This window comes from Taeniopygia guttata, chromosome 14, assembly GCF_048771995.1.
Source record: "Taeniopygia guttata chromosome 14, bTaeGut7.mat, whole genome shotgun sequence".
Classification (NCBI taxonomy): Eukaryota; Metazoa; Chordata; class Aves; order Passeriformes; family Estrildidae; genus Taeniopygia; species Taeniopygia guttata.
In genome coordinates, this window is record NC_133039.1 from 5405359 (window position 1) to 5427788 (window position 22430).

General features: G+C 52.5%; 2 protein-coding genes across 2 annotated transcripts; both read left to right on the top strand.

Annotated features, from left to right (window-relative positions):
* The first annotated feature begins 61 nt into the window (after nucleotides 1–61).
* Nucleotides 62–10916, top strand: NATD1 (N-acetyltransferase domain containing 1). Its single transcript, XM_004174963.6, has 3 exons — nucleotides 62–357; nucleotides 6843–6961; nucleotides 7631–10916. Exons 1-3 carry the CDS (start codon nucleotides 261–263, stop codon nucleotides 7745–7747), a joined length of 333 nt encoding a protein of 110 aa, XP_004175011.2. The 5' UTR covers nucleotides 62–260; the 3' UTR covers nucleotides 7748–10916.
* Nucleotides 10917–12681: 1765 nt separating this feature from the next.
* Nucleotides 12682–21553, top strand: TMEM11 (transmembrane protein 11). The gene is made up of 2 exons (XM_030284859.4): nucleotides 12682–12839; nucleotides 20620–21553. The coding sequence occupies exons 1-2, from the start codon at nucleotides 12775–12777 to the stop codon at nucleotides 21134–21136; spliced, it is 582 nt and encodes a 193-aa protein (XP_030140719.1). The 5' UTR covers nucleotides 12682–12774; the 3' UTR covers nucleotides 21137–21553.
* Nucleotides 21554–22430: the final 877 nt, after the last annotated feature.

Sequence of the window (22430 nt, forward strand, 5' to 3'; positions counted from 1 at the left end):
GCGCCGTTCCGGTACCGCTGCCGGCGGTGCCGCCCGCGCGGGGGCGCCGGGCGCTCCTGCGGTCCCCACGGCGGCGTTGGCGTTGCCCCTTTAAGGGCCGCGCGGCCGTACCAAAACAAAAGCGCGGCGCGGCCATTGGCTGCGGGGCGGGCACGTGCCGCACAGCTGGGGCTTCCTGCGGCCGGGCCGGGACCGTGCCGGGCCCGCCCGCGCCTCGGACCGGCACCGGGATCAGCACCGGCACCGGCACCGGCACCGCCATGGCGCACTCGGCGCCGCTCGGCCTCCTGGAGCAGGGCTGCCCCATCCAGGTGGAGCACGACCGCAAGCGGCGGCAGTTCACCGTGCGGCTCAACGGTAAGGAACGGCGCTCGGCGCTGCCGGGACGTTACCGCTGCCCTCCGCCCGCCGGCCGGCCGCGCTGGGCGCTCCGGATTCCCGTTCCTCCGCCCTCCCCCCCGCGCCGTCTCTCCCCGCTTTCCCCTCCCTGTTCTTTCTCCCCGTTGCTCTCCCCCTTTTTCTTCTTCTTCCTGCCTCCTTTTTCCCGTTCTCACCGATTTCCCCCGTTTCTCCCGGTCCCTCCTCCTCCCGTGCCGCTGTGTCCCGCTGCATTTCCCCCGTGCTCTGTGACCCCCCCCCAGCCATTCCTGCACCCCAAAACCTTCTCGCGGGGGATGCGGGCATCGCTGGGCTCCCTCGCTTGGGTCGGTGTGTGCAGCCCGCTGGGGGCACGGGCAGCTTGGGGGGCACTGCCCCGGACCCCCCGGGAGCAGCTGCCTTTGGGGGATGTGGGGGTGCTGGGAACGGGGGCCCCTCTGGGGATGTTCCTTCAGGGAAACCCCAGCACGGTGGGTGCCGCGGTTCTGTAGGACCAACGACACGGATCCAAGCTGTCACAGCCACCTGTGGAGCTCTGGTGACACAGTGACCCCCAAAAAGTCTGTCACATATTGGGTGGAGTGAACAAAGAAAAAAAAAATAGGTGCTGCCAAGGTGCCACTAAAATTTCTCTGTGGTGCAATGATTCTTTCCCAGCCTTCATCTTAATGGTTAATTACAGATAGTCAACGATCCCGGCATCTCTTCCCCGTCCATTTGTCATGCTGAGAACTACTCTGGGTAAAACTGCCTCGCTGCCCTGCAGAAATTGCAGGGTAGCTGCCTTAAAAAAAAGAAAAAATAGCATGTAGTTCAGAAATCATAGGGAATGCAGGAGGCTTTGTCGATAAAACAACAAGAATAGTCCAGATTTTATTTTAGACTTCTCTTCCCCCCCACCCCATTTTAATTTCAACCACTAATTACAAAGTGCAGGCTGGAGGCTCGGCAGTGGTGGAGCAAGGAAGGAGGAGACAGTGCAGAGAAAACAATTTCACCAACTGCTTATTTCAGATTTCAGCCTGAGATCAAACGAGGTCCCAGGTGCTGGGTCCCCACTGCCACCACCAGAGCATTGTCCCAGCCAGTGAAGTTGGTGTCTGCAGGAAATAGAGGGGACAGCCAAGGGTCAACAATTATTAGTGAAATGTAATCTTTTATTGTGGTTTTCTGGATAAAAGCTCTGCCAGCCACACCATGGGCCCAGCAGCGTTTGGTGGCTGAGCAGGGATGAGTCGTGACTGGAGAGGGTGAACTTTGAGAGGGAGAGAATCAGCTGTGGGAGTTGTGTGTGAATCAGCACAGAACCTCCTGATTCAGGAGGGGGTCATGGCATCACAGAATCCCAGGATGGTTTGGGTTGGAAGGATCCTAAAGCTCATCTCATTCCAGCCTTGGGCAGGGACACCTTCTGTGTGCCCAGACATGGACCAGGCTGCTCCAAGCCCCATCCAATGTGGCCATGGCCTCACCCAGGTGAATCTCCATGACCAAGGTTGTGTTTTTTTCTGGGAGTTCAGGGAGTCTGAGCCCTTTTTTGTGAGTTCAGCCACGCCAGGCCAGGCAGCTGAGCTGAGCAGTGTCCTGCTGTGATGGTGTCCGTGCTGCTGTGCTGACTAACATCCACCTCTCCTCCTCCTTGTTAGGCACTTGCTGGTAGCAGCCAAGCCCTGGAAGTTGGTCAGGAGATAACATCTCCGTGGGAGTGCGTGGCAGGGTGTTTATTTCCTGCACTGCTCTTTGTTGCTCCTGGCACAATAAGCATCACTGGTGTGGAATGCCCTGGGAGGTTTTCCCTGCAGCAAGCAGGGAATGACAAGAAATGGGTCAGACACAGATTTTAGCATCAAAGTGACCTCCGTGTCCCTCAGAGAGCACTCTTGTCCTGTGTTACTGAGCTGTGGTAGAGATGAACAGCAGTTTGTGGGCTTTCAGCTTTCCTGTGATGTCCTCATTTCTGCTACATGTCAAGTGTGGATGATACCCTGGGAAAACATGGATGCACCAAGCAGCCAGACTTTGACAGCTGGTGGTTTATGGTGGTGTGATGTTGGGTAGAAAACTTTGCATGGTGATGAATTTCTGGAAATCCCTGGAGCAGGAGGCCTGAGATAGTGAAAGCTGTGAACTGGTTGTGAAAGTGTTCGTTTTCAGCATCATCCTGTGCTTGCCTCTGTGCCCCTGTGTGACCTCGTGGCAGGACTTCCTCCTTGTGCACAAGGGAGATGAATTGCACTCGATTTTTTGGGGCTTGCCCTGTCTTTCCTTTCTCTGCTGGTTCCTCCCCTCCCTCCCCTCATTGCTGCAGTAGCTGCTGAAACTCTGATAGGAGCAGCTGCTTCACTTGAACACGTTCCCTTTCCCCTTGCATCCCAAATGAAGGAGCATTTAGAAGCTGAAAGTAAAGCTGATTATAACCAGACCTCACTGAGCCTCGTTATCCCTCGAGAGGAAGGCAGAAAGACACCCAACTGGATTTGTAATGGGCTAGGATGTGACTAACAGCCTGAGCCAGCCAGAAACCTCCCTGTGCAGAGACTCTCTTGGAAAACATCAATTTGTCAAAGCTAAAACCTTCCATGGGAATCATATAGGCTGGTTTTGTCAGGAATATTTGGGTATTTCGTTGGATCTGAGACAAAATTTCAGGTCAAAACAAGAAACCCAAAAGGACCCCCCACGCCAGAGCAGTTGGCAGGTTGGTCCAGCTGCTGGCACAGATGTTTGGGGCAGGGGAAGAGCTTTTAGCAGCAGCTGCTGTCACTTCTTGATGCCCATCACACCCATCAGGCTCTTGTGCATGGAGCAGCTCCAGTTCCTCAGGGATGCTCGAGCTTCTCGCACATTCCAACTCCTGTTCATCCAACACTTCTGCTGGCTGCAGCACACCACACTTCCCAAACCTCCCCCTCCTCCCCAGCTGCACTTGGGCAGGATGGATTTTGGCTGGAAGCTCCTGCTTTGCCCACTACTGATCTGAGTCTCAGGAGCTCCTTGTTCAGGAGCCCAGGCTCAGGTTTATTGGGAAAACTGGAGCAGGTCATGCCTTGGAGCTTTCCTCCCTGCTGGGGCAGATGCTTTCCAGGAGGGGGGAAGGTGCTGAGTTTGCAGCAGGGACCAAAGATCTGTGAGCAGACACTGCATCAAAGACATCCCCGCTCCTCCCGTGCCACAGGCGCCTCCAGAGAGCTCCTAAACAGGAAACTGCTCCAAGCCAGCCCCCCCTGCTGCCATTCCTGCCAGTGAGGCCCCTCCACGAGGGTTGTGCTGTCTCCACTCTGGCTGTTGTGCTCTGTTGTGTTTTCTCTCCCTAGTAACGTGCCAGTAGCTCCCTGGGGAGTGAGGCCAGCCCATGGCAGGCAGAGCTCCAGCCTGGGATGCACAAGCTCCTCAGGACTTCTTGTCCTCCTAGCCCACCCCACACGCAGCTTTTGCCTTTTTTTTCCCCCACTGTTTGACTCAGCAGCAGAAGACCTGAGTTGCCTCCTGCTCCTGGGAGATGGGGCTGGCATTTGTTCTGTCCCCTTGCTCCCAGGGAATGGCTTTGCAGCAGTGTCCTAAGGGGGCTGGGCACAGAAATTGGCCTTGCAGGCAGCAGCCAGAGGTCCTGGGCACACAGAGGGGTATCGTGGGCTGGGGTTGGTACAGGGAGAAGGGACAAGGGACAGTCCTGCAGTGCTGCAGCCTCCCCTCCATGGGTACTTTGTGTATGCCAGGAGAAGGATGGGCTGGAGTGGGGTGCCTGTGTGTTCCTGATGTGTCCCTTCCTCAGCTGGGCTGGGCTCTCTGCTTGCTCCCCCAGGCTCCTGAGCCACCAGCCTGGGCACTTTGTCTGGCATCGGGGCTGAGCCCACCACTGCTCCCATGGAAGCAAACCCTCCACAGAGAGCCAGGTCAGACCTGGTCCCTTTCCCAGCTCCCAGAAAAGCTTTCCCTTCCCTGTGCCCCTGTGAGTGGAGGGGGCAGAGGGCGAGCAGGGCACCAGCTGTGCTGCCATTGCTGCCACCCTGCTCCGCTCTGGCTGTGCTGCTTTGCAGCCACTCCTCTTCCTCAGTGCCAGCGAGTCAAGCCCCAGGGCAGCTCCCGGGGCTGTCTGTGCCCAGCTCTGTCAGTGCAGGCTGGCACACTGCTGTCCCAGAGCCCAGGGGTGGCACGGGCTGGAGGCTGGCAGGAGGTGTCTCTTATGCCCTGCTGTGGGGGTTTCTGCTTGTGCCCCCTCTCTCTTTGGGGGGATTGCACTGAGCTGGGGCTGGGTGCTCCCAGCTCTGCTCCCAGTCCCCCTCCCAGCTTTCCTGGGAGCTGCTGCCATGGCCAGGGCAGCACACAGCACCAGGGTTGGCTCATTCCCAGCCATGCTGTGCCCTGCAGGGCCCACACCAAACCCTGTGGCACAAGTGGCCTTGGTTTCGTGTGCTGTGCCGCTGAGGTGAGCGTGTGTGGATGTCATCATGCACTTGGCTGAGCTGGGATGTTTTCCTGAGCTGGGCTCAGTTTCCAGCAGCACTGACTCTCTGCTGTAAAATCAGGCTGGTTGTAAAATCCTTTCTGTGTGTGTTCATCTGTGCCCTGGTGGCACTCTGCAGCTCCTGTCCTGGCTGGGGTTTGTGGTGCTGCTGTGGTACAGAGAATATTGAGGAAAAACCTGTCCAGGATATGTCTGAGATCCTCCAAAGACTGCATCACCTTCAGCTTTAAAATGCATTTGTGTCTTTGATACTTCTAAACAGGTCATATATTTTAAAAGTGTATTTAAAGAAAAAAAGATCTTTTGTTCTGTGCTTAATTTAGTTGTAAACTTCTCAAAGCTTCAGGCAGAGGCTGTGGAAAGTTTTAGCCTGGGAGGAGAGTGGGGTGGAAGGGCTGGAACGAGTGAAAGCTGCTGTTATAAGATCATTTTACAGCCATTGGTGCTGCCAGCTCTGCCCTTGCCACCCCTGAGAGCTGCCACCAAATGCTCTGTGAGGCTGAGGACACCTCATGCCCCAGCCTGGGCAGGTTTCTCTCCAGCAAGACACGTCTGTGCTGCTGGGGAAGGGCTTCACCTGCTCCCTTGGCTTTTTTGGGGTGCCTGGATCTACGTGGAGAAACACTGCAGTGCTCCCTTTTTTCTCTCTGGGGGAAACCCAAAGCTTTTTGGTGAAGCAGAGCTGAGAGGGGCAGGACTGAGGCCTAGAAATACTTGGGGGGATGGCAGGGAGGGAAATTATTTATGTCCACCCAAGAACAATGTTGGCACAAGAAGGAGTGGGCAGAAACCAGCAGGAATAAACTCGGGCTGGAAATGTGAAGGTTTCCATCCAGTGTAGGAGAATTGAGTCTCTGCATAAAAGGAGCAGGAATAAAAGCTTGAGTTGCTTCTGTGGGAACACAAAATTCCAATGGGCTTCTTTCTAGTTTCTCTTGAGTACAGGGATGAGGCACGCTGGAGTTGTCAGCTGAAATGCAGTGAAATAGAGTGTATTGAGCTCAGCTAAAGCAGATCCTGAATGCAGGTGAACTTTGCAGCCCTTCAGCCATAAAAAAAAAAAAACAAAAAAAACATTGAAGAGAAGGAAAAGTTCCCATTATTTTAATCAAACTTGTCTCTTTGATTGGGTTCCTGCATTTCTGAAACTCACTTTTAAGTACAGAAACTCTCTAGAAATGAAACATTTGCTTTTGCACTGAAGGCTCAGGTTCTGTGGGTGAAACCAGAGGGGTGTTCTGACTCTTCTGATTTATACATGAGCTGAAACTTCTTTTTTCTTGTAACTGAGCTGCTGTGAGAAAGGTCAGGGTGTTGAAACAGGAAACCTGTGTGTGTACATGTAAATTTCTGTGCACAGCACCCCCTTGCACACCTGTGTGTGCTTTCCTGTGTGTTTGTGGGATTCACCTCCCCAGCATCCTCCCCAAAATGTGTCTAGACAATGCTGCAACACCAGACCAAGGAGTCTTGTCCTGTTTTATGTGCCACAAAACAAACAAACAAACAAATAAAAAAAAAAAAAGTGCTGGAGGAGAAATTAATTAGCTGTTACCTGGGTCAGCTTTGTTGTTTTTCCCCCTCTTCTTTTTACTTTCCCCCACCATCAACACATCTCCCTCCCCACAGCTGCTTTCCTATCCTGAACATGTTGTGCTGGCATCACTGATTCAGGGCTGGCTCAAAAACTTGCTCCTGCTCCAGGGGCTTAGAAAGGCCCTGCTCACACCTTGGGGGGACCAGTGAGGACATCCAGGTGTCACTGAAAGCAAAGCCACCACTGAAACCCAGCACCAGAGCCATTCCCATGGCATGAGGGATGCTGTAGCACTGCCCATCCTGCTGGGGACGCTCAGGGGACATCCCAACTCTTAATCCTCTGTCCCATCCCCTGCTGGGGGTTCTCCAGGGACACCCCAACCCTTAATCCTCTGTCCCATCCCCTGCTGGGGGTTCTCCAGGGCCACCCCAACCCTCACCTCTCTGTGTCCCCGCTCAGGTTGCCACGACAAGGCCGTGCTGCTCTACGAGTACGTGGGGAAGCGGATCGTGGACTTGCAGCACACGGAGGTGCCGGATGCCTATCGAGGGAGAGGAATTGCCAAGCACCTGGCAAAGGTACGGCCCCAGCTGGCCACAGGGGCTGTTGCCATCCCAGCTGTGGGTAAAGAGTCACTTTGGAACTGTGTGTGTGCCCTGTGGGAATCCTGCTCTGCTGGGAGATGGGGTGGCTGGCGGGGCAGATGGAAATCTGGGGTCAGACCTTCTTGTTTTTGTGGGTTAAGTATCAGCAAATCCAGCCAGTCATCCATTCTATTCCTCCTCTCAGCAAAAAATCCTTGTGCAGGGGCTGATGGCTCACCTCAGCTCCAGCTGGACCCCTCCTCTCAGAGCTTCACTGCCCTCCTGAGCCCTCTGCCTGCCTTGGGCTGTGCAGGGAGAGCTGAGGAGACATCAGCACAACGGTGGGGGGACTGTGGGGTGCTGCTTTTGGGTACAGCTGCTCCCTGGTCCTGTAAGTGGGGACAAAGGGATGATGAAGGTGAACTTCACAGGATGGGTTGGGTCACCTGCAGCACAGCATCCACCAGCTGGATGTGTTGAGGTTAACTGGGGACTCTGTGGTGACGTGGTGGCTGTGGCAGGGCAGCTGTGCTCTCCCCTCAAGCCTCTCCCTCCACCTCCCTGGCACAGGGGATACCTGAGGGACCATCCAGGTGAGGGGTACAGGGCTCCCACGAGGCTGGGGCTGTTGGTTGTGACCCATCTGATCTCTGCTGGTTGCAGGCAGCCCTGGACTTTGTGGTGGAGGAGGACCTGAAGGCGCACCTGACGTGCTGGTACATTCAGAAATACGTCAAGGAGAACCCGCTGCCGCAGTACCTGGAACACTTGCAGCCTTAAGGCAGGACTGCTCCCACACCAGCACACCTGGCCCTGACTGTTCAAGGCAGCCTTGGCTTCTCTGCAGTCTCAGGAAACCCCTTCCCACACTCGCAATTCCTGGTTTTTGTAGGCGTGAGCGTGGGCACCACCTCCTCCTCTCTGCCCACGTCTGAGCATGGCTGCAGCCCCTGGGCACACGTGGTGCCCACCAGTGTTTTTGCCAAGCCAGGGGATAGAAGAGGGTGAATTTTCCACCTAACTCCATCGCAAGGCCATGACTTGTTCTGCACCTCATCCTCTCCCCTCCGCCTGCTGACAGCTCTGAACTTGCTGGGGGATGTTGGTGAGGGCTGGTCATGGGGTACCAGGCCCCCTTTCCTCCTGGCAGCTGGGGAGATGCTGTGGATTGAGCTTTGTGGGACAGAGGGAGGTGCTGGAGGAGCCCCAGCCCGGTGTCAGCGCCTGGTGGGCACCACGCCGTGCCCAAGGCCACATGCAGCACGTACAGGAACATGTGGGCCGTGGTGGCACCTCGGGGGCTTTGCTGCACCGGCTGTGGAGACACTGGGATGGCGACACCTTCGAGCCCAGAGACAAGAGCCGTGCGAGGAGTGGACTTGGACTGCAGAGGCCGTGGCAGAGTCTGTGCAGAGGAAGAAATGCGACTGAGTTGCCAGTGCTGCTCCCTGGAGATGCCAGCTCCTGCCCAGCTTCTGTACACAACCCTGAAGTGGCATCCCAGAGGGCCATGGACTGTCATTCCTGTCTCCCTGCCCTTGGTGTGGACACAGCCTGCTCAGGAGAAGAGATCAGCCCCACAGCCAGCCTTGGCCTAAGCAGTGAGGGACATCCCAGGGCACCAGGGTGGTTTCCTGCAGCTGAAGAGGAAGGCTTCCCCCATCTCCCTCTTCTCCATCTCTGCATCCCTGTCAGTGCCCCAGATCAGCCCCATCAGGACATCCTGAGAGCAGCAGGGTGAGGCCTCCAGGACCTGCTCCTGGCCCGTCTCCAGGGTTCAGTGCTACAGGTACCTGCATCCACGTGGATTCCAGTGGCTTCTCCTTTACAGCCTTTGGAAAGAAGCCCTGGCTCATGGCATTACCTGTCTGCTCAGGGCCTCCTCGCAGCTCCAAGCTCAGGGCACTGGCAGCATCGTGGGGACCTTGGCCAGCAGCAGGAACACCCTCATTTCGTGCTCTTACCTCTGTGGATGATGATTCTGTAGCACAACCCAGCATTGCCATGCTTAGATGTAGGGGTAGCACCATGCTGGCAGGGCACTGCCAGGTTCCAGCTTGCTGCCTGTCCTGCCTTGCCTGCGTTTTCCAGGGCTTGAGCTACACCTCAGAGCATCTCACACTGAGCTCTCAGGATTTTGTAGTGTGCCAAGGCAGGGCTGTGGTGAGGGAGATGTTTTCAACACCCCCAGCCCTGAGCAGCCACTGGGGGCTGCAGCCAGGCAGGACATGGAGAGCCTCTCACCTGGAGATCAAACCCAGACCTTGCTTAGCTCAGCAGGGACTAAAGTTTACAATCTGTGCCACGGAGTGACTGAAGCCCTAGGTGAGAGGCAGCTCAGCCCTTTCCCAGAGCCCAGCACAAAATCCATGGCAGCAAAGGCAAAAACTCATGCAAAATCTTCTCTCCTGGTCGGGGTGGCCAGAGATGGAGACCCTGTGCCAGGATTTCAGCTTGAGCTGTCCCTGGCCACCAGCTCAAGGGGAACCCTTGCTGCCTGCCCGTGCTTTTGGGCTGCCCATCACCAGCACAGCACAGCCCTCTCAGGCTTCCAAAACTCCCAGCCTCCATCCCTGCCCTGCACACTGCAGGCTGTGACACCCCTGTCCGTGCCCACCACCTGTGCCAGGGGGCAGAGCCACCTCCACCTTGTGCTGCTCAGGAAAGGCTTCAAGCTCAGCCTTGCCTCTGCTTCATTTCTGCCTTCCTGCTGCTTATTTTACCCAGGCTGTGACCTTTTAGGGTGGCTTTGAGGGACTGGGAAAGGGTGGCAGGTAACAAACTAAAGGGGCTCAAGAAGAAATGTGGACTGTTAAATGTTCCCTCTTTAACATGCAAAACACACTTCAGCACATGGTTACAGAAGCATGGCTGGCTCTGGTACTGCTGTGATGACTGAACCATCCCTTCTCTTTATTCCAAGGTGAAGCTGAGCTGTTTTGTGCCCTGGAAGCCAAGATAAGACCCTTGTGTCTTTGCCACAGCAGGGCTGGGTGAGGTGTTTGAGCTCTGTCCTGGTTTTGCGCTCATTGCCACTGTGTGCAGTGTGCAGCAGCTCCCTGTTGTGTCAGCTCGCTGCAGGGTGTGCTGTGCTCGCTGTCCTGGCAGATTCCCATGTCCAGCCTGGCTCTGGAGCCCAGTGCTGCTCTGGCAGGACCTTCGAGCTTCCCGGCGCTGGATCCCCGCAGCGATCGCTGCCTTAAACCGGGCACAGCATCGGTGCTGCTGCTGCTGCTGCTTCCCTTCGAGGTGCTACAACCCCCATCCCGGGCGCCTGACCTGCCAGAGACGTGTGCCAGTGTCTGTGCCAACCCTTTCCCTGCTGTGCCCACGCTCTGTCCCAGCCTTTCCTCCTCCTGGATGCCAGTGAATAGCAATACCCACAGGTGACCAGCGATGCCGCAGGCCACGGTGCTCCTGTGACCATGCACGGCTGTTGGGACCCAGCTCGGGGTCCCTCAGTGCTGGGTAGCCCTTCCCTGCCTCCCCACCAGCTGCCTTTTCCCAGCTGGTCTCTGCAGAAAGGAGTTTTGAGTCCTGTGCTGCCCCTTGGTGCTGATTAAGCCTGGAGGAGTTTGGGATCCTGGACTCTCCCCGGGCAACAGGAGCGTGGAAGTGGTTGGGTTGAATACTGAGCTCCCCAAACCCGTTTGAACTACGGACCTCTGGTGGGTGGGGGAATGCAGGTGGCTGTCAAACCTGCTTCCACAGCCCCCAACTTGAAACACCCCCTCTCTCATCCGCTCTCCAGCGTTGTCTTCCTCTGTCCAAGGTTTCCGTTCTGTTGGATTCGGTGGTTACGATGTGCCTTTCCTTCTCAGGACCTGTTACAAACGACCTTTCTGCTCTTGTTTATGTTTAACATTTATCTTGATCCCTCCCTCTGTCATACTATAAAACATGAACATAATGCATGGAATACAATACAATAAAAGTGTGGCTTAACTGAGCTGCAGTGGCTGTGCTGTGCTGGAGGGAACCACCTGCTCCCACTGCAAACAATCAGTAGGTAAGGGGTGAAATTGTGTTTTATTTGAGGTCAGAGGGCTGGCTGACCTCGTGATGACTGCAGAGCTCAGGGTGAGCAGGATCACAACTGGTTCCTCTCCTTTGCCAGCTGAACCAGCCCTGCTTACCTTCATCATTCCTCCTTGGGATTTCAGGCCACTCTTGGGGAGTTGTCCTGCAGATGAGCAGACACTCAGTGTTTATGTCCACTGCTTTAAGATCAAATCATAGCTGAAAATATGAGAATGAAAATATTTAAACATCCAGTTGCTGTGCTTGTCCAGAGCAAGGTGGGCAGGCAACCGACTCAGAGAGACACAAGGCACTTCCCTCCCGGAGCATCCTGAGCACTCAGGATCCTAGCAGGGCATTTGTGTCACTTCCCAGTGCTGTGTGAAGGCTACAGAGGCTGAGGCCAGAATTTGGATAACTCGAATTGCTGGGAAGGTTGGTGTGGAGAACAGTTATGATTTGATCCAGTGTGACAAGCTGCCCCTGGGCTGCAGCAGGAGTGTGGGGTTTGCTGCTCCCCAGGGACAGCACAGGCAGTTGGGCTCTGTAGCTGGGCTGTTGCTGGTAACACGCTCTGTTTACATTCCACATTCCAGACAGTCCATGCTCCGGCCTGTCCCAGCACTGCTGCACGTTCTGGGCTGGGCACACTTCCCAAACACCTCCTTGTTCCTGTGAATGCAGCGTTTACCTCCCCCAAAACAGCTGCCCCCCAAAATACAGCGGTGTGGGAGGGCCCTGCAGGCTGGAGGAGCAGCCTCGGGATGCCTGGGAAGGTGGAGGCAGCCAGGGGTTTGTTCTCTTCAGTCACATCACATCACTTGGGAATAATGCTGTCAAAATGAGGGTTTTTTCTAGGAACGGGGGATGCAGAGCCAGCGCTGTCAGGCTGGAGGAGGGCTCCGAGAAAGGAGGGGGTGCGGAGCAAGGAGCTGCTGTTTGATAAGGGAAAAGTTAAAATTCCTGATGAAAAGGCTCCACTTCGGGCAGGAATCCGGCCGGGAGCCTTGCAGAGGCTCAGGCATCCCGGAGATAACCATCGAAGCACCGGTCACAAAACCTGATGGATCCACAGCAGCTGGGAAACCTCTGGCAGTACCAAAGCTACATTGCAGTTCTAGAGAAGCGTTTGGTTATAAACTTTATATTGATTTGATCATCTTGAGTTTTTTTCCTAAGTGATTGATTCTGTGATTTATTCCTCCTCAGAGATGCAGCGGGGGAGCCTTCCCGTTCACCTCTTTCATATTGATTAAAGGGGCGAAATTCACCCCAAAACCGCCCAGCCTCTCAGGGGATCCTCCATCCCTAGGGACCTGCAGGGAAGGAACCTCCCGGGTTTTTGGGATCGGGAGGCGATCCTGAGGCTTCCCAGCGGCGCCCACCCCGGGCAGCCGCATCTCCGCACGGCGGGGCCGCGGGGCAGGCCGGGACTCGCCGCCGCGCTCCTCCCACCGGCTGGAAGGTCCCGGGCGGCGGGGCCGGGCCGAGCCGAGCCCCGCGGAGCCGCTCCGCCACCGGTGACGGGGCTGCGGCTGAGGGGCTCACCGGGGTCTCACCGCGGAGCCCACCCGGCCCCACCGCCCCCGTCCACGGGACTACACGCCCCAGAGCCCCCCGCGGCCGTGCGGCTGCGCGAGGCACTGTGGGACTTGTAGTCCTTTCGCGGGCTCAGCCCCACCCCGAGCAACGGCCGCCGCCGCCCCCACGCACTACATCTTCCGTCGGGCATCGCGGCGCGCCCGCGGGCCGCCGGCGGAGACATTTGCGAGGCGAGTGTCTCCAAGATGGCGGCGTGGGGAAGGAGGCGCGCGGGGCCCGGCGGCACCAACAGCGGCGGCGGCCGGGACAGGTGAGGGGCGGCGGGGGCGGCGGGGCTGCACCGCCCGCGGCGGCCCCGCGACCCCGCGGTACGGGCGGCGGCGCCGCGAGGGGAGCGTGGCCGGACGGGGCGGGCGCGGAGGGGCCGGGGTCGCTCGGCGGGGCCGGGCCCGGGAAGGTCAGCGCGGCGGGATGCGGCGCTGAGGGCCGGGGAGAGGAGGGCCGGCCCCGGGAGGCTCCTTCCGTCCACGGCTGTTTTTAAAGGCGGGGAGGGAGCGGCGAGTCCTCCAGGGTGACCTCGTTCTGCCGGGGCGGCGGCGGGCAGCCAGCTCGGTACCGCGCTCCGGCCGGCACAGGCTGGAAATACCCGCGGAGCAACGCGGGGAGTTTGGGAATCGCAGCTGTAAAATGGGGAAAAGAGACTGAGGGATAGCTCACGGAATCAATAGGTTCGAAAGACCTCTGAGGTCATCGAGTCCAAACTGTGACGGATCCACACCCAGAGCAGAGCACTGAGTGCCACCCTAAACACCTCCGGGGAGGGTGACTCCACCACCTCCCAGGGCTGCCCATTCCAGGATTTAATCATCCTTTCTGTGAAGAAATCCTTCCGAATGTCCGATCTGAACCTCCCCTGGCACTGCTTAAGACAGTGTCTGGTCGAGCTACTTTAAAATCTATGTGCACAGCTCTCCACCTGCTGAAAATGTCTGGGTTTATCCCGCGTTTCCTGACGTTGGCATTTTTTCTGTTCTGCCCCAGGGCTGACTGATGTAACCGGCAGCTGCTGAAAGCTGCTGCAGTGTTCTCTGAGTTTTCCTTTGTCCTGCCGCCTCGCCTCGAAACTCTGATATCCCTCTTAATTAGAAACTCTGATATCCCCCTTCATTTGTCTTGTGGCTTTTGCTTCACTTTGTTGCCTTGCTGTGATCCAGCAGTGTTTGCTTGGATGCTGTTGAATCTACCCGGCCAAGGAGAGCCACAAGTAGCCCTGAAAATTCTGGTGCTAATGTGAATTGCAGGAATGCTGCCTATGTTCAGGGAATTCAAAAGTAATTGAACTGGAAGGGCCAATGGAATTCTTGCATCAGCGTGGTTTAAATAAACAGCTAAGAATACCACAGTGGTAAAACTGTCTGCACCCAGTGCTGGCAATGCCCCAGCACGGGAGGTGTGGAGTTTTCATGTAGCAGACGTGTCCTCCCAGCAGAAGGGAAGAAACAGAATGTGGAAAAGAACACTTAATAACTTCAATTACTCTTCCAGGGTGAAAACTGATGCAGACTTAAAAGTGAGTTGTTACTGTGTAACTTCATCTGTGACCTGTACAATAATCTTAATTGTTGTTTGAGGTGATCTTTCTTCAAAGCTGTGATTGCTCTTGATCTTATGATCAAAAATATTCCTAAATACGAGTCACTCCATGAACCTGCTGCACGTATTATTTTTCCTTTGCTGTTGAGAAGGGTATGGAAGAGAACAGAACAGCAGATCCTCCCCTGAGCAGCATTTCACAATCTCCATCAAAAGCTGGTGGTTCTTTAGGTGTCACCGTGTACAAACATGACAGGAGGAGGATTCCAAAAGGTGTTGGGTGATGTCAGCGAGGTGCTGCTTCTTGCAGGCAGTAGCAGAGCAGGAGATGTGGGTGACTGGGCCTCTGTGTGTCCATCAGGCTGATCCCAAACCACACCTGCCTGTCCTGTCAGGCTGCTGCAGCCCCGGTTGTGCAAAGGCAGCGCTGACAGACCTGATGTCACCACATGATGACATGTGCTTTTTATAGCTGAATACAGTTTTCTTACTCTGGGCAGGATTCTTGTCCAAAGCCACGTTCCTTTGAACTGAATGTGCTGATCCAGTTTTCCTGGTAACTGAGCTGTTTCAAGGAGTGTTTGTAGTTGTCAGCCAGCCTCTCTAAAAGGCATCTGTGTGTCGGAGGTGGTGTGAGGAGACTCAGTACTGAATAAAATCCTGTCTGCTGCGAGACTACAGCAGCTTTCATTTAAAATTATTTTAAAAAAAATAGACCAGCATATCTGTGGAGACTGAGTCCCTTCATAAGTGACCTTATTGATACAGAGAAAGCTATGATTGGTTAAAAAGTGCTTTCCTTGCTAGGAGTGAATATAAGGTCATTAATTTCAAAGGATGTTGACTCTGAACTCCAGCTGGCTCTGGTGGTGAAATAATAATGTTAAACAAAATAACCAAAAACACTGAAGGCAACCAACTAAATATTTGTTTTTCTGCATTCTGGATAGACTCTTTAATGGAGCCTATCTAAAGGGAATTGTTAATCTGTAGACCAAAACAACTTTTTCATACAGAACAGACACTGGATTGTGCTGGGTGTTTTTGTATAAAAGGCAGCCTGGTGCCCACCAGAGCAGGGGACAGCATGTTGTTTGTTCCCCTGGGAGATGTTCTGACAAACTCTGCAAAGAACAGCTTCCATGTCATCACCACTGCCTGCACTGGCTCCTCAGTGCCCTCACAGAGCTCTCCTTTTGCTACCTGCGCTGCTCAGATTTCTGGTGCTCTGCTTGCAGCAATGATTGACCTATTTCCATCAGCCTGGCTAATCATTAGTTGACTTAAAATTGACACCTTGTTGTCTGGGGCTGGATTTGTTGTAATGGTCTGGTGATGTTTTCCTTAGAGTTCAGGTAATGTTGTCCCTCCCTAAGGCTGCTTGAAGAGCTTCCCAATGTTCTCCTGTCCTTTTTTCTTATTTGAATTAAAGGTGCATCTTTTGAATTCAAGTCTTGCTTTATTGCCCTGCATTTCCTGTTCTTCCTCTGCTTGAGTGCCCTTCTTAAAGCCCCAGGCCTGACAGCCCTGGCTGAGGGCTTGAGCCTGGTAAATTGTGGGGACCTTCAGCAGAGAAACAATTCCGCAGGTGTTTAGGGTGGGATGTGTTTGTGCTTTCTGTGCACCATATCCTGAGTAGAAACATACACTGGGGAATATGACTGGGAGGTGGAATATTTCCACTGAGAATTAAAGCCAGGCCACAGCCTATTTCTTAATCTTGAAATTAAATTAAATTTCAGGAAGGATTTATGTTGGAGGGAGGGAAGTTTAGTGTTTGGATTTGTCATGCCTTGACTCTGTTGACTTCCTCCAGCTTGGCTGAGATGCCAGCAATGCTCCCAGACAGCTCTGGCCATCTGTAATGTATTTTTTCTGAGATCTTGCACTGCTGAGCTGGGCTGCGTGTGCTGCTTGTGACCAGGTGTTATCACACTGCTGCAAGCTTCTCCTTTCTAATTTTTTTAACTACTTATCAAACTGGTCTCCATTTTCAGTTAATCTGATTGTTTGGTGCTCTGAGGAAAACTCAGAAAGAAAACTTTTAACAAAACTTGACCTACGTGTTATGGGAGGGGCTCAAAAGAACTTTTATTTTTGCTCAGAACTGTACTTGTGCAGCTTAAGATTGTTTCCAAGTGTGATTTTGAGCATTTGCAGAATTGAGATAGTTGGATAACTTGAAACCCTCACTAAAAAAAGTCTGTCTGGCAGGTGCCATTAGTTTGAAGGCAACAAACTCAGGAGGCTCAGTCCTTGTCCGTCCAGGTGGGCAGTGGTAGGAGGATGCTGAGGGTTCTCCCAGGATGTTTTCCCCTGCCTTGTTCTCAGTGCTCTGTTCCTTTTGCCACTTGGCACCTGACAAAACGTGGAGTGACATTGTGCCTCCTCTTTGGAATGTTACTTATTTCTTCATCCATAAAGACTATCCAATTGAAATTTCCATTTACCAGGCAGCTTGCTGTTTTCAGGAGCCTGCTTCCACGGTGGAGGCAGAGAAATGGAGCTGCTCTGGAGACTGGAACTTCAGAAGAAATTGTTCCCTGTGAGGGTGGTGAGGCCCTGGCACAGGGTGCCCAGAGAAGCTGTGGCTGCCCCTGAATCCCTGGAAGTGTCCAAGGCCAGGCTGGACGGGACTTGAAGCAACCTGGGACAGTGGAAGGTGTCCCTGCCATGGCAGGGGGTGAAACTGGATGGGCTTTGAGGTCCCTTGCAACCCAAACTATTTCAGGATTTGATGAACTGCTGGAGCTGCTATTGTTCACCCTCTCCTGGTGCTCTCCCATATTCCCATGTTAGGAAGACAATCCAAATGTAATTTGAAGCTTGCTCTATAGCTAACAGACACTTCTGCCCCTCCTGCTGCTGTAGCTCTGTTAACAATGGATTCCTTATTTTTAACTTTGGCTATACCGAAATTTGACATCGTTGAGTTTTAAGTGATTTACATCTTGCTGTGCTAAATAGCTGAGAGTTCTGTCACATTCTCCCATCCAGACATTCATTCAGCACCAGGAATGAGACTCTAAAAGTTCTCAAATATAGAATGCCTGAAGCTGCAGTATAACAAATATTTGGATATAAGGCCTAGAACTATTCCTACAGAACAGCTGTACAAATTTTTAACTGTTCCCTCTTATTTGGAGTGAGGAGACAGGTCCTGGAAAATAATCTGATTGAATAATATTAACAACTGCTTTTAGGCTCTGGTCTGTCTAGTAAACAATCTATCAGGCTTCTGAACAGCTGGCAGCATTTTATGTCTTCTGGCATTAAGTGCTCTGTGATTATTTACTATTTTTTCAAGTAAAATGGAGTTTATATCAAATCCCCACACGAGGTAAGTGGTGGATGCTGGCTCGGACTTGCACAGCTCTGCAGTTGTGTTTGTCACAAGCTCCAAAAGGCAAACTCCCATGGCCTCCAGTGTCTGAGCAAACCCAGTTGCTTTGACTGGACTTGTTGGTGTGCAGCTGCTGTGTTCAATGGAAAGGCTGTGTCAGGAGAGTTGTCTCTCAGCTGAAACCTCCTCAAGCCCACAAGTCAGTGTCTCTATCATCTGAAATCCAAACACTTTTCAGCTTTCCATGCTCCAGGGACAGCCAGTTCTTGTGTGGAAATAATACATGATAACCCCACTTCCCTGTGCAGAAATTGAGACTTGCTGCCTGCTTTGCTGACTCTTCACATGTCCAATTTAAGCAGATATCTTTTTTTGATTGGCTGTTTTGCCATTTGCAGCTTCAGCACTATGATAGAGATTTATTCTGATTTTAGAAGACTCATTTGGAGAAACAACACAGTTGGGAGGCAGACTTTTCAGGGACAGAGCCTTTGTGCTGTTCAGTTCCCAGTGATTTTTTATTTTTTCCAGCAGAACATACTTTAAATTCTGCTTGTTTTGGCATTGGAGGCCAAAAAAAAAAAAAAGGCATGTGCTTTTCTCAACTTTATTGTTATAAAGCCCCAGAGCCTGGCAAGCCAGAAAATTCCAGAGGAGATGGAGAATGCTGCCTCTGGCCAGTCTGTTGGATTCCTGCTGACAGGTGGCTGCTTGTGGTGTGGCTCTGCTTGTGCAGTGATGGTGAAAGGAAAAAAAGGGGTGTTCAGAGGGAAGAAGAGGCTAGAGCAGAGCAAGGAGAAATGAGGCTGCTGGTGCCACCTGTCCTGGTGCTGAGCCTGGAGAAATCCCATGTAATGTAGATCCTGAATTCCTAGAGTTAGAAGCTCAGTTCCCATGGCTCTTGTACAGGCAGGGAAGGAATGGGCTGGCTTCATCCATGTTTTCCCAGGGATGACAGGGAGATGTGGAATGACAACTGTGCTGTGCCTAAGCCTCTGAGAGTTCTCTGTTGAATTTGGATTCTGCTTCTCTGTTTTGCCCACCCATCTGCATGTTCCTGGGTATTACAAAACAGTGAAAGTGCTCCTTGTTGGAAATATTAATTTTGTCTGGAGAGTTGTGCTAGAACTGGGTTGGCTTCCAGCTTGAAAATGCCTTTCAGCAATAGCTTTTCCATGAAGTCATTATGGCTTTGCAAGTGGTTTCACAAAGTCATGGGTGGTGGTGTGCAGTTACCTTAAGCCTCTATGTGTCTTTTGCAATGAAACTGGGATTTTTGATTTGGAAGAAGCTGCACTTGCAGCAGCTGTTACCAGGGAAAAGAATCCCTGGCAGAAACCATGACCAGCTGTGTCCTTGGTGTCAGTGTAACACCTGCTTATCTCCTTTCTTCTTAGAAACTCCTTGTATAGATCCTATACTTGCATTTTTTTCTCTAAATACCTCTCAATTCACTGCAGAACATCAGAGCCCACCACATCCTGTGTGAAAGGGTTAACGGTAATTTTCCCAACAATGTCTAACAACTCATTGCCCTAAAGAAGCCCCCACCATGCACGGAATTAAGGTGGATTTTTATTTTTCTTTCTACCCGTGAACAGGCCAAGGGGGAAATGCACTGCAAGGAACTCAATAATAACTACATTGTGAGTTGAGTTTTCCTTGTAGGTTATATAAATTCCAGCTGGACTTTTAATGAAACTGCTTTTGACTCTGCTTTGGGAGAGGGTGGTGCCTGTCAGGTCCTGCTGGTTGATGTTTGCTGCTGTTACAAACCCAGCCATGTCTGCAACAGCTTGTAATTTAACAATATTCTTGATTACAGCTGGCCACTGCTCAATCCCCTTTGCAGCCTGAGTGGAGCTGCACATTAAGGATAATGTTTGGCAACAGCAGCTTGTGAATGTGTATTTTTCTCCCTTATTTTCCAGTGCATGCACATAAGTACCACTGTACTAATGGAGCAAAAAGTGCTCATTCTGTTCTCCACATCAGCAGTGTGTTCCTCCCGATATCATGGTGGTCTAAATGCTGTTGGGATGAGGCTGTTTTGTCTGTTGTGATTAGGTCAGATGTGTGATTTGTTCTCCTTCTGCTAAAGGAATCTGCTAGATATTTTTATCTTTGCTAGGCCACGTGCTCAGTTTTGCTCTGGTTAAGCACAAGTATGCCAGAAATATTCATTTCTGCTCAGAAGTGAGGATTTTGCCTGGTTCTGATGGATAGGTTTTTACCCTTTCCCAGAGCAGGTGAACAGTCATAATCCTATTTCTTAGCAGTCTGTACATGAATATAGCCGCAGATATAAGATGATGTGGTGAAGGGGGTGGAGGGAAGGTGGAAATTGATGTGACATTAAGTAGCTGAAAGCTGCAGCTCCAATAGAAGTTCCCTGAATCCCCTGAGTAGGAAATATGCTCCCAGGTGAAGTGAGCAGCTCTTTCTTCACTGTTTAAGCAGTACCTGGATTAAACACTTGTGTCTTGCTTTGTTTCATTCCACTTCAGGAGAGGGAGTGAAGTGTTCTGCCACAAACTGAATGCTCTGCTGCCTTCTTCACCTTCCCTTTCAGCAGTGTTCCTTGGCCATCCTTTTTGGATTTACCATGGATTTACTAGGCTGTGTTAATATGGAGGACTAAATATCAAGCTGCATCAGAAAACAAATGTATTCATCTGGAGATGCTTCCACTCTCCAAACCTCCCAGAGCAGCTTGTCCTCCTGATCAGTGAGCTGCTTGTCTTGGTTTCTGTGAAAGCTCCTGAAGTCTGTGTGGTTTGTTCAGTGATGTGTTGTGGTCACTAAGGTGTGAGTGACACTTCTGCTCTCTCCAAAGAAACTGCTTGGGTATCAGTGCGATAAACCATTTCAGGACTGTTACAAGACCCTATTTCTCAAATTGTTCTAGATCCTTCAAATTAGGAAAAGGTAAGAAAAATATGTTGCCTTCTTTTGGGATGAATTATTGTACAGCAGGAATAATCAGCTGATGTGAAATGAAGCTTGAGTTGAGAAGCTGCTGGTTGTGAAACAGAGGCAGTGACCTCGAGGGGCTGCCCTCACTTGGGGCACTTCTGTCCTGCTCTCCCATCCGGGTGGGTGAACAGCCTGTCCTTCAGCCCTGTAGTTTTAATTCTTCATTTCCCCTTACCAGGGTGACCTTGTCCTCCACGGACTGTTACATTGTGCACGAGATCTACAATGGGGAGAACGCTCAGGACCAGTTTGAGTACGAGCTGGAGCAGGCGCTGGAGGCGCAGTACAAGTACATCGTGATCGAGCCCACGCGCATCGGGGACGAGACGGCGCGCTGGATCACCGTGGGGAACTGCCTGCACAAGACGGCCGTGCTGGCGGGCACCACCTGCCTCTTCACCCCCCTGGCACTGCCAGTCGATTATTCTCACTACATCTCCCTGCCCGCCGGAGTGCTGAGCGTGGCTTGCTGCACCCTCTACGGGATCTCCTGGCAGTTCGATCCCTGCTGCAAGTACCAGGTCGAGTACGATGCCTATAAACTTTCGCGCCTGCCCCTGCATACGCTCACCTCGTCCACTCCCGTGGTGCTGGTGAGGAAGGACGACCTGCACAGAAAGAGACTGCACAACACGATAGCACTCGCTGCCCTGGTGTACTGTGTAAAGAAGATCTATGAACTCTATGCTGTATGACTTCAGCAGGGAAGAGAGAAACCCACAAAGACAAGTGTATTAAGACTCCCACAGTAACATTTTGTTTTTCCTCTTTGAGAAGCGGTGGAGACTGGGAAGGATTTGGTTTGATAGAGCTGTTATTTTTCAAATAACACATCACTGGTGCACCAAGGTTTTTCAGTTCTTCGTTACACTTGAGATGTGGATGTGTGGTGACTTGGGATCCGTATGTTAGGCCAGGGGAGTCCAATCCAGCAGCAGAATGTCCATGAAAGCAAGCAATAGAAAGAAGGGGTGTGAGAGCTGCTTTCTTTTTTTTTTTTTTTCTTTTTTTTTCCTTTTTTTTTTTGGGAAACATTTAAGTATATTGTTTAATTGTATTACACAGAACCAGCCAGAAGTTATCATTGACCATTAAAGGATGACAATTTCAAATGCTCTTGCTCTCTTGTCACTGTTATCAAAGTGATATTGTTTTAAAGTGTCCAGGTACAAATACATTCTGCTCAGTTCTTGTTCTTCCCAAGGTGGATACATCTCTGAAATGCCTTGAGCCACATGCAGGGCTGGGGGCTGCCAAGGTGGGAGTCCACCTCTCCTACCTTTGTGCTGTGCCCTGACCACACAATTCCACTGCTTTTGCCTGGAACACAGGAGCTGCTTGCTCCTGCTGCAAGGCATCTTTGTAACTGCATCTTGATACCTGAAATTTTAGAATCCAGTCCTGTGCATTAACCCATTTTTTAGCTCTAAACTCAAAATCTTGTTCTTAGAGTGGGAAGCATTTACTCTCTGTGAGATCTGCCAGTTATTTTTAAAAGATAGGGGCTTGCTGTCTGTAATCTCCTCCCACCACATGGGGAATAGGTGTGGCTGGCATTGGCAGGGCCAGCCTGGCACAGCTCCAGGTGTTACATTTAGAATAGGAGAGCAGAGGCCTGCAGTGAGAGCTGCCTGTGCACTGTGTGCTCCCTGCTGCAGTGGGAGCTGCAGCCTGACCTTCCCAGCTGAAACACTGACCTTGACAGGGTTCAGACCCCAAATTCTGCCTGTCTATCTTTATCTCTTCAAATTGCCACAGCAGGCACCAAGGACTCCCTGTCCTCACCTCCGTGGGCTGTTCTGACAGTGCTTCTCTGACTTGTGCTTCTCTGCTGGGGCAGTTTTGTTGTGAGCAGGACATGCAGCCCGTTCTGTGTGTGCTGGGCAAACTGGGTTTGCTGGGTGTTGCCAGCCCTGAGCACCAGCAGCTGTACCTGAGTGGGCTGGAGGAGCTCCAGTGGCAGTGAGACATTTCTGGGTGGCAGCAGCC

What these genes read in the sequence shown, in the direction of transcription:
- NATD1 (XM_004174963.6), top strand. Translation starts at nt 261, where the DNA reads ATGGCGCACTCGGCGCCGCTCGGCCTCCTGGAGCAGGGCTGCCCCATC. An exon ending in GTTCACCGTGCGGCTCAACG is followed by an intron (nt 358 to 6,842) that starts GTAAGGAACGGC and finishes GTCCCCGCTCAG; the next exon opens with GTTGCCACGACAAGGCCGTG. An exon ending in TTGCCAAGCACCTGGCAAAG is followed by an intron (nt 6,962 to 7,630) that starts GTACGGCCCCAG and finishes TGCTGGTTGCAG; the next exon opens with GCAGCCCTGGACTTTGTGGT.
- TMEM11 (XM_030284859.4), top strand. Translation starts at nt 12,775, where the DNA reads ATGGCGGCGTGGGGAAGGAGGCGCGCGGGGCCCGGCGGCACCAACAGC. An exon ending in AGCGGCGGCGGCCGGGACAG is followed by an intron (nt 12,840 to 20,619) that starts GTGAGGGGCGGC and finishes TCCCCTTACCAG; the next exon opens with GGTGACCTTGTCCTCCACGG.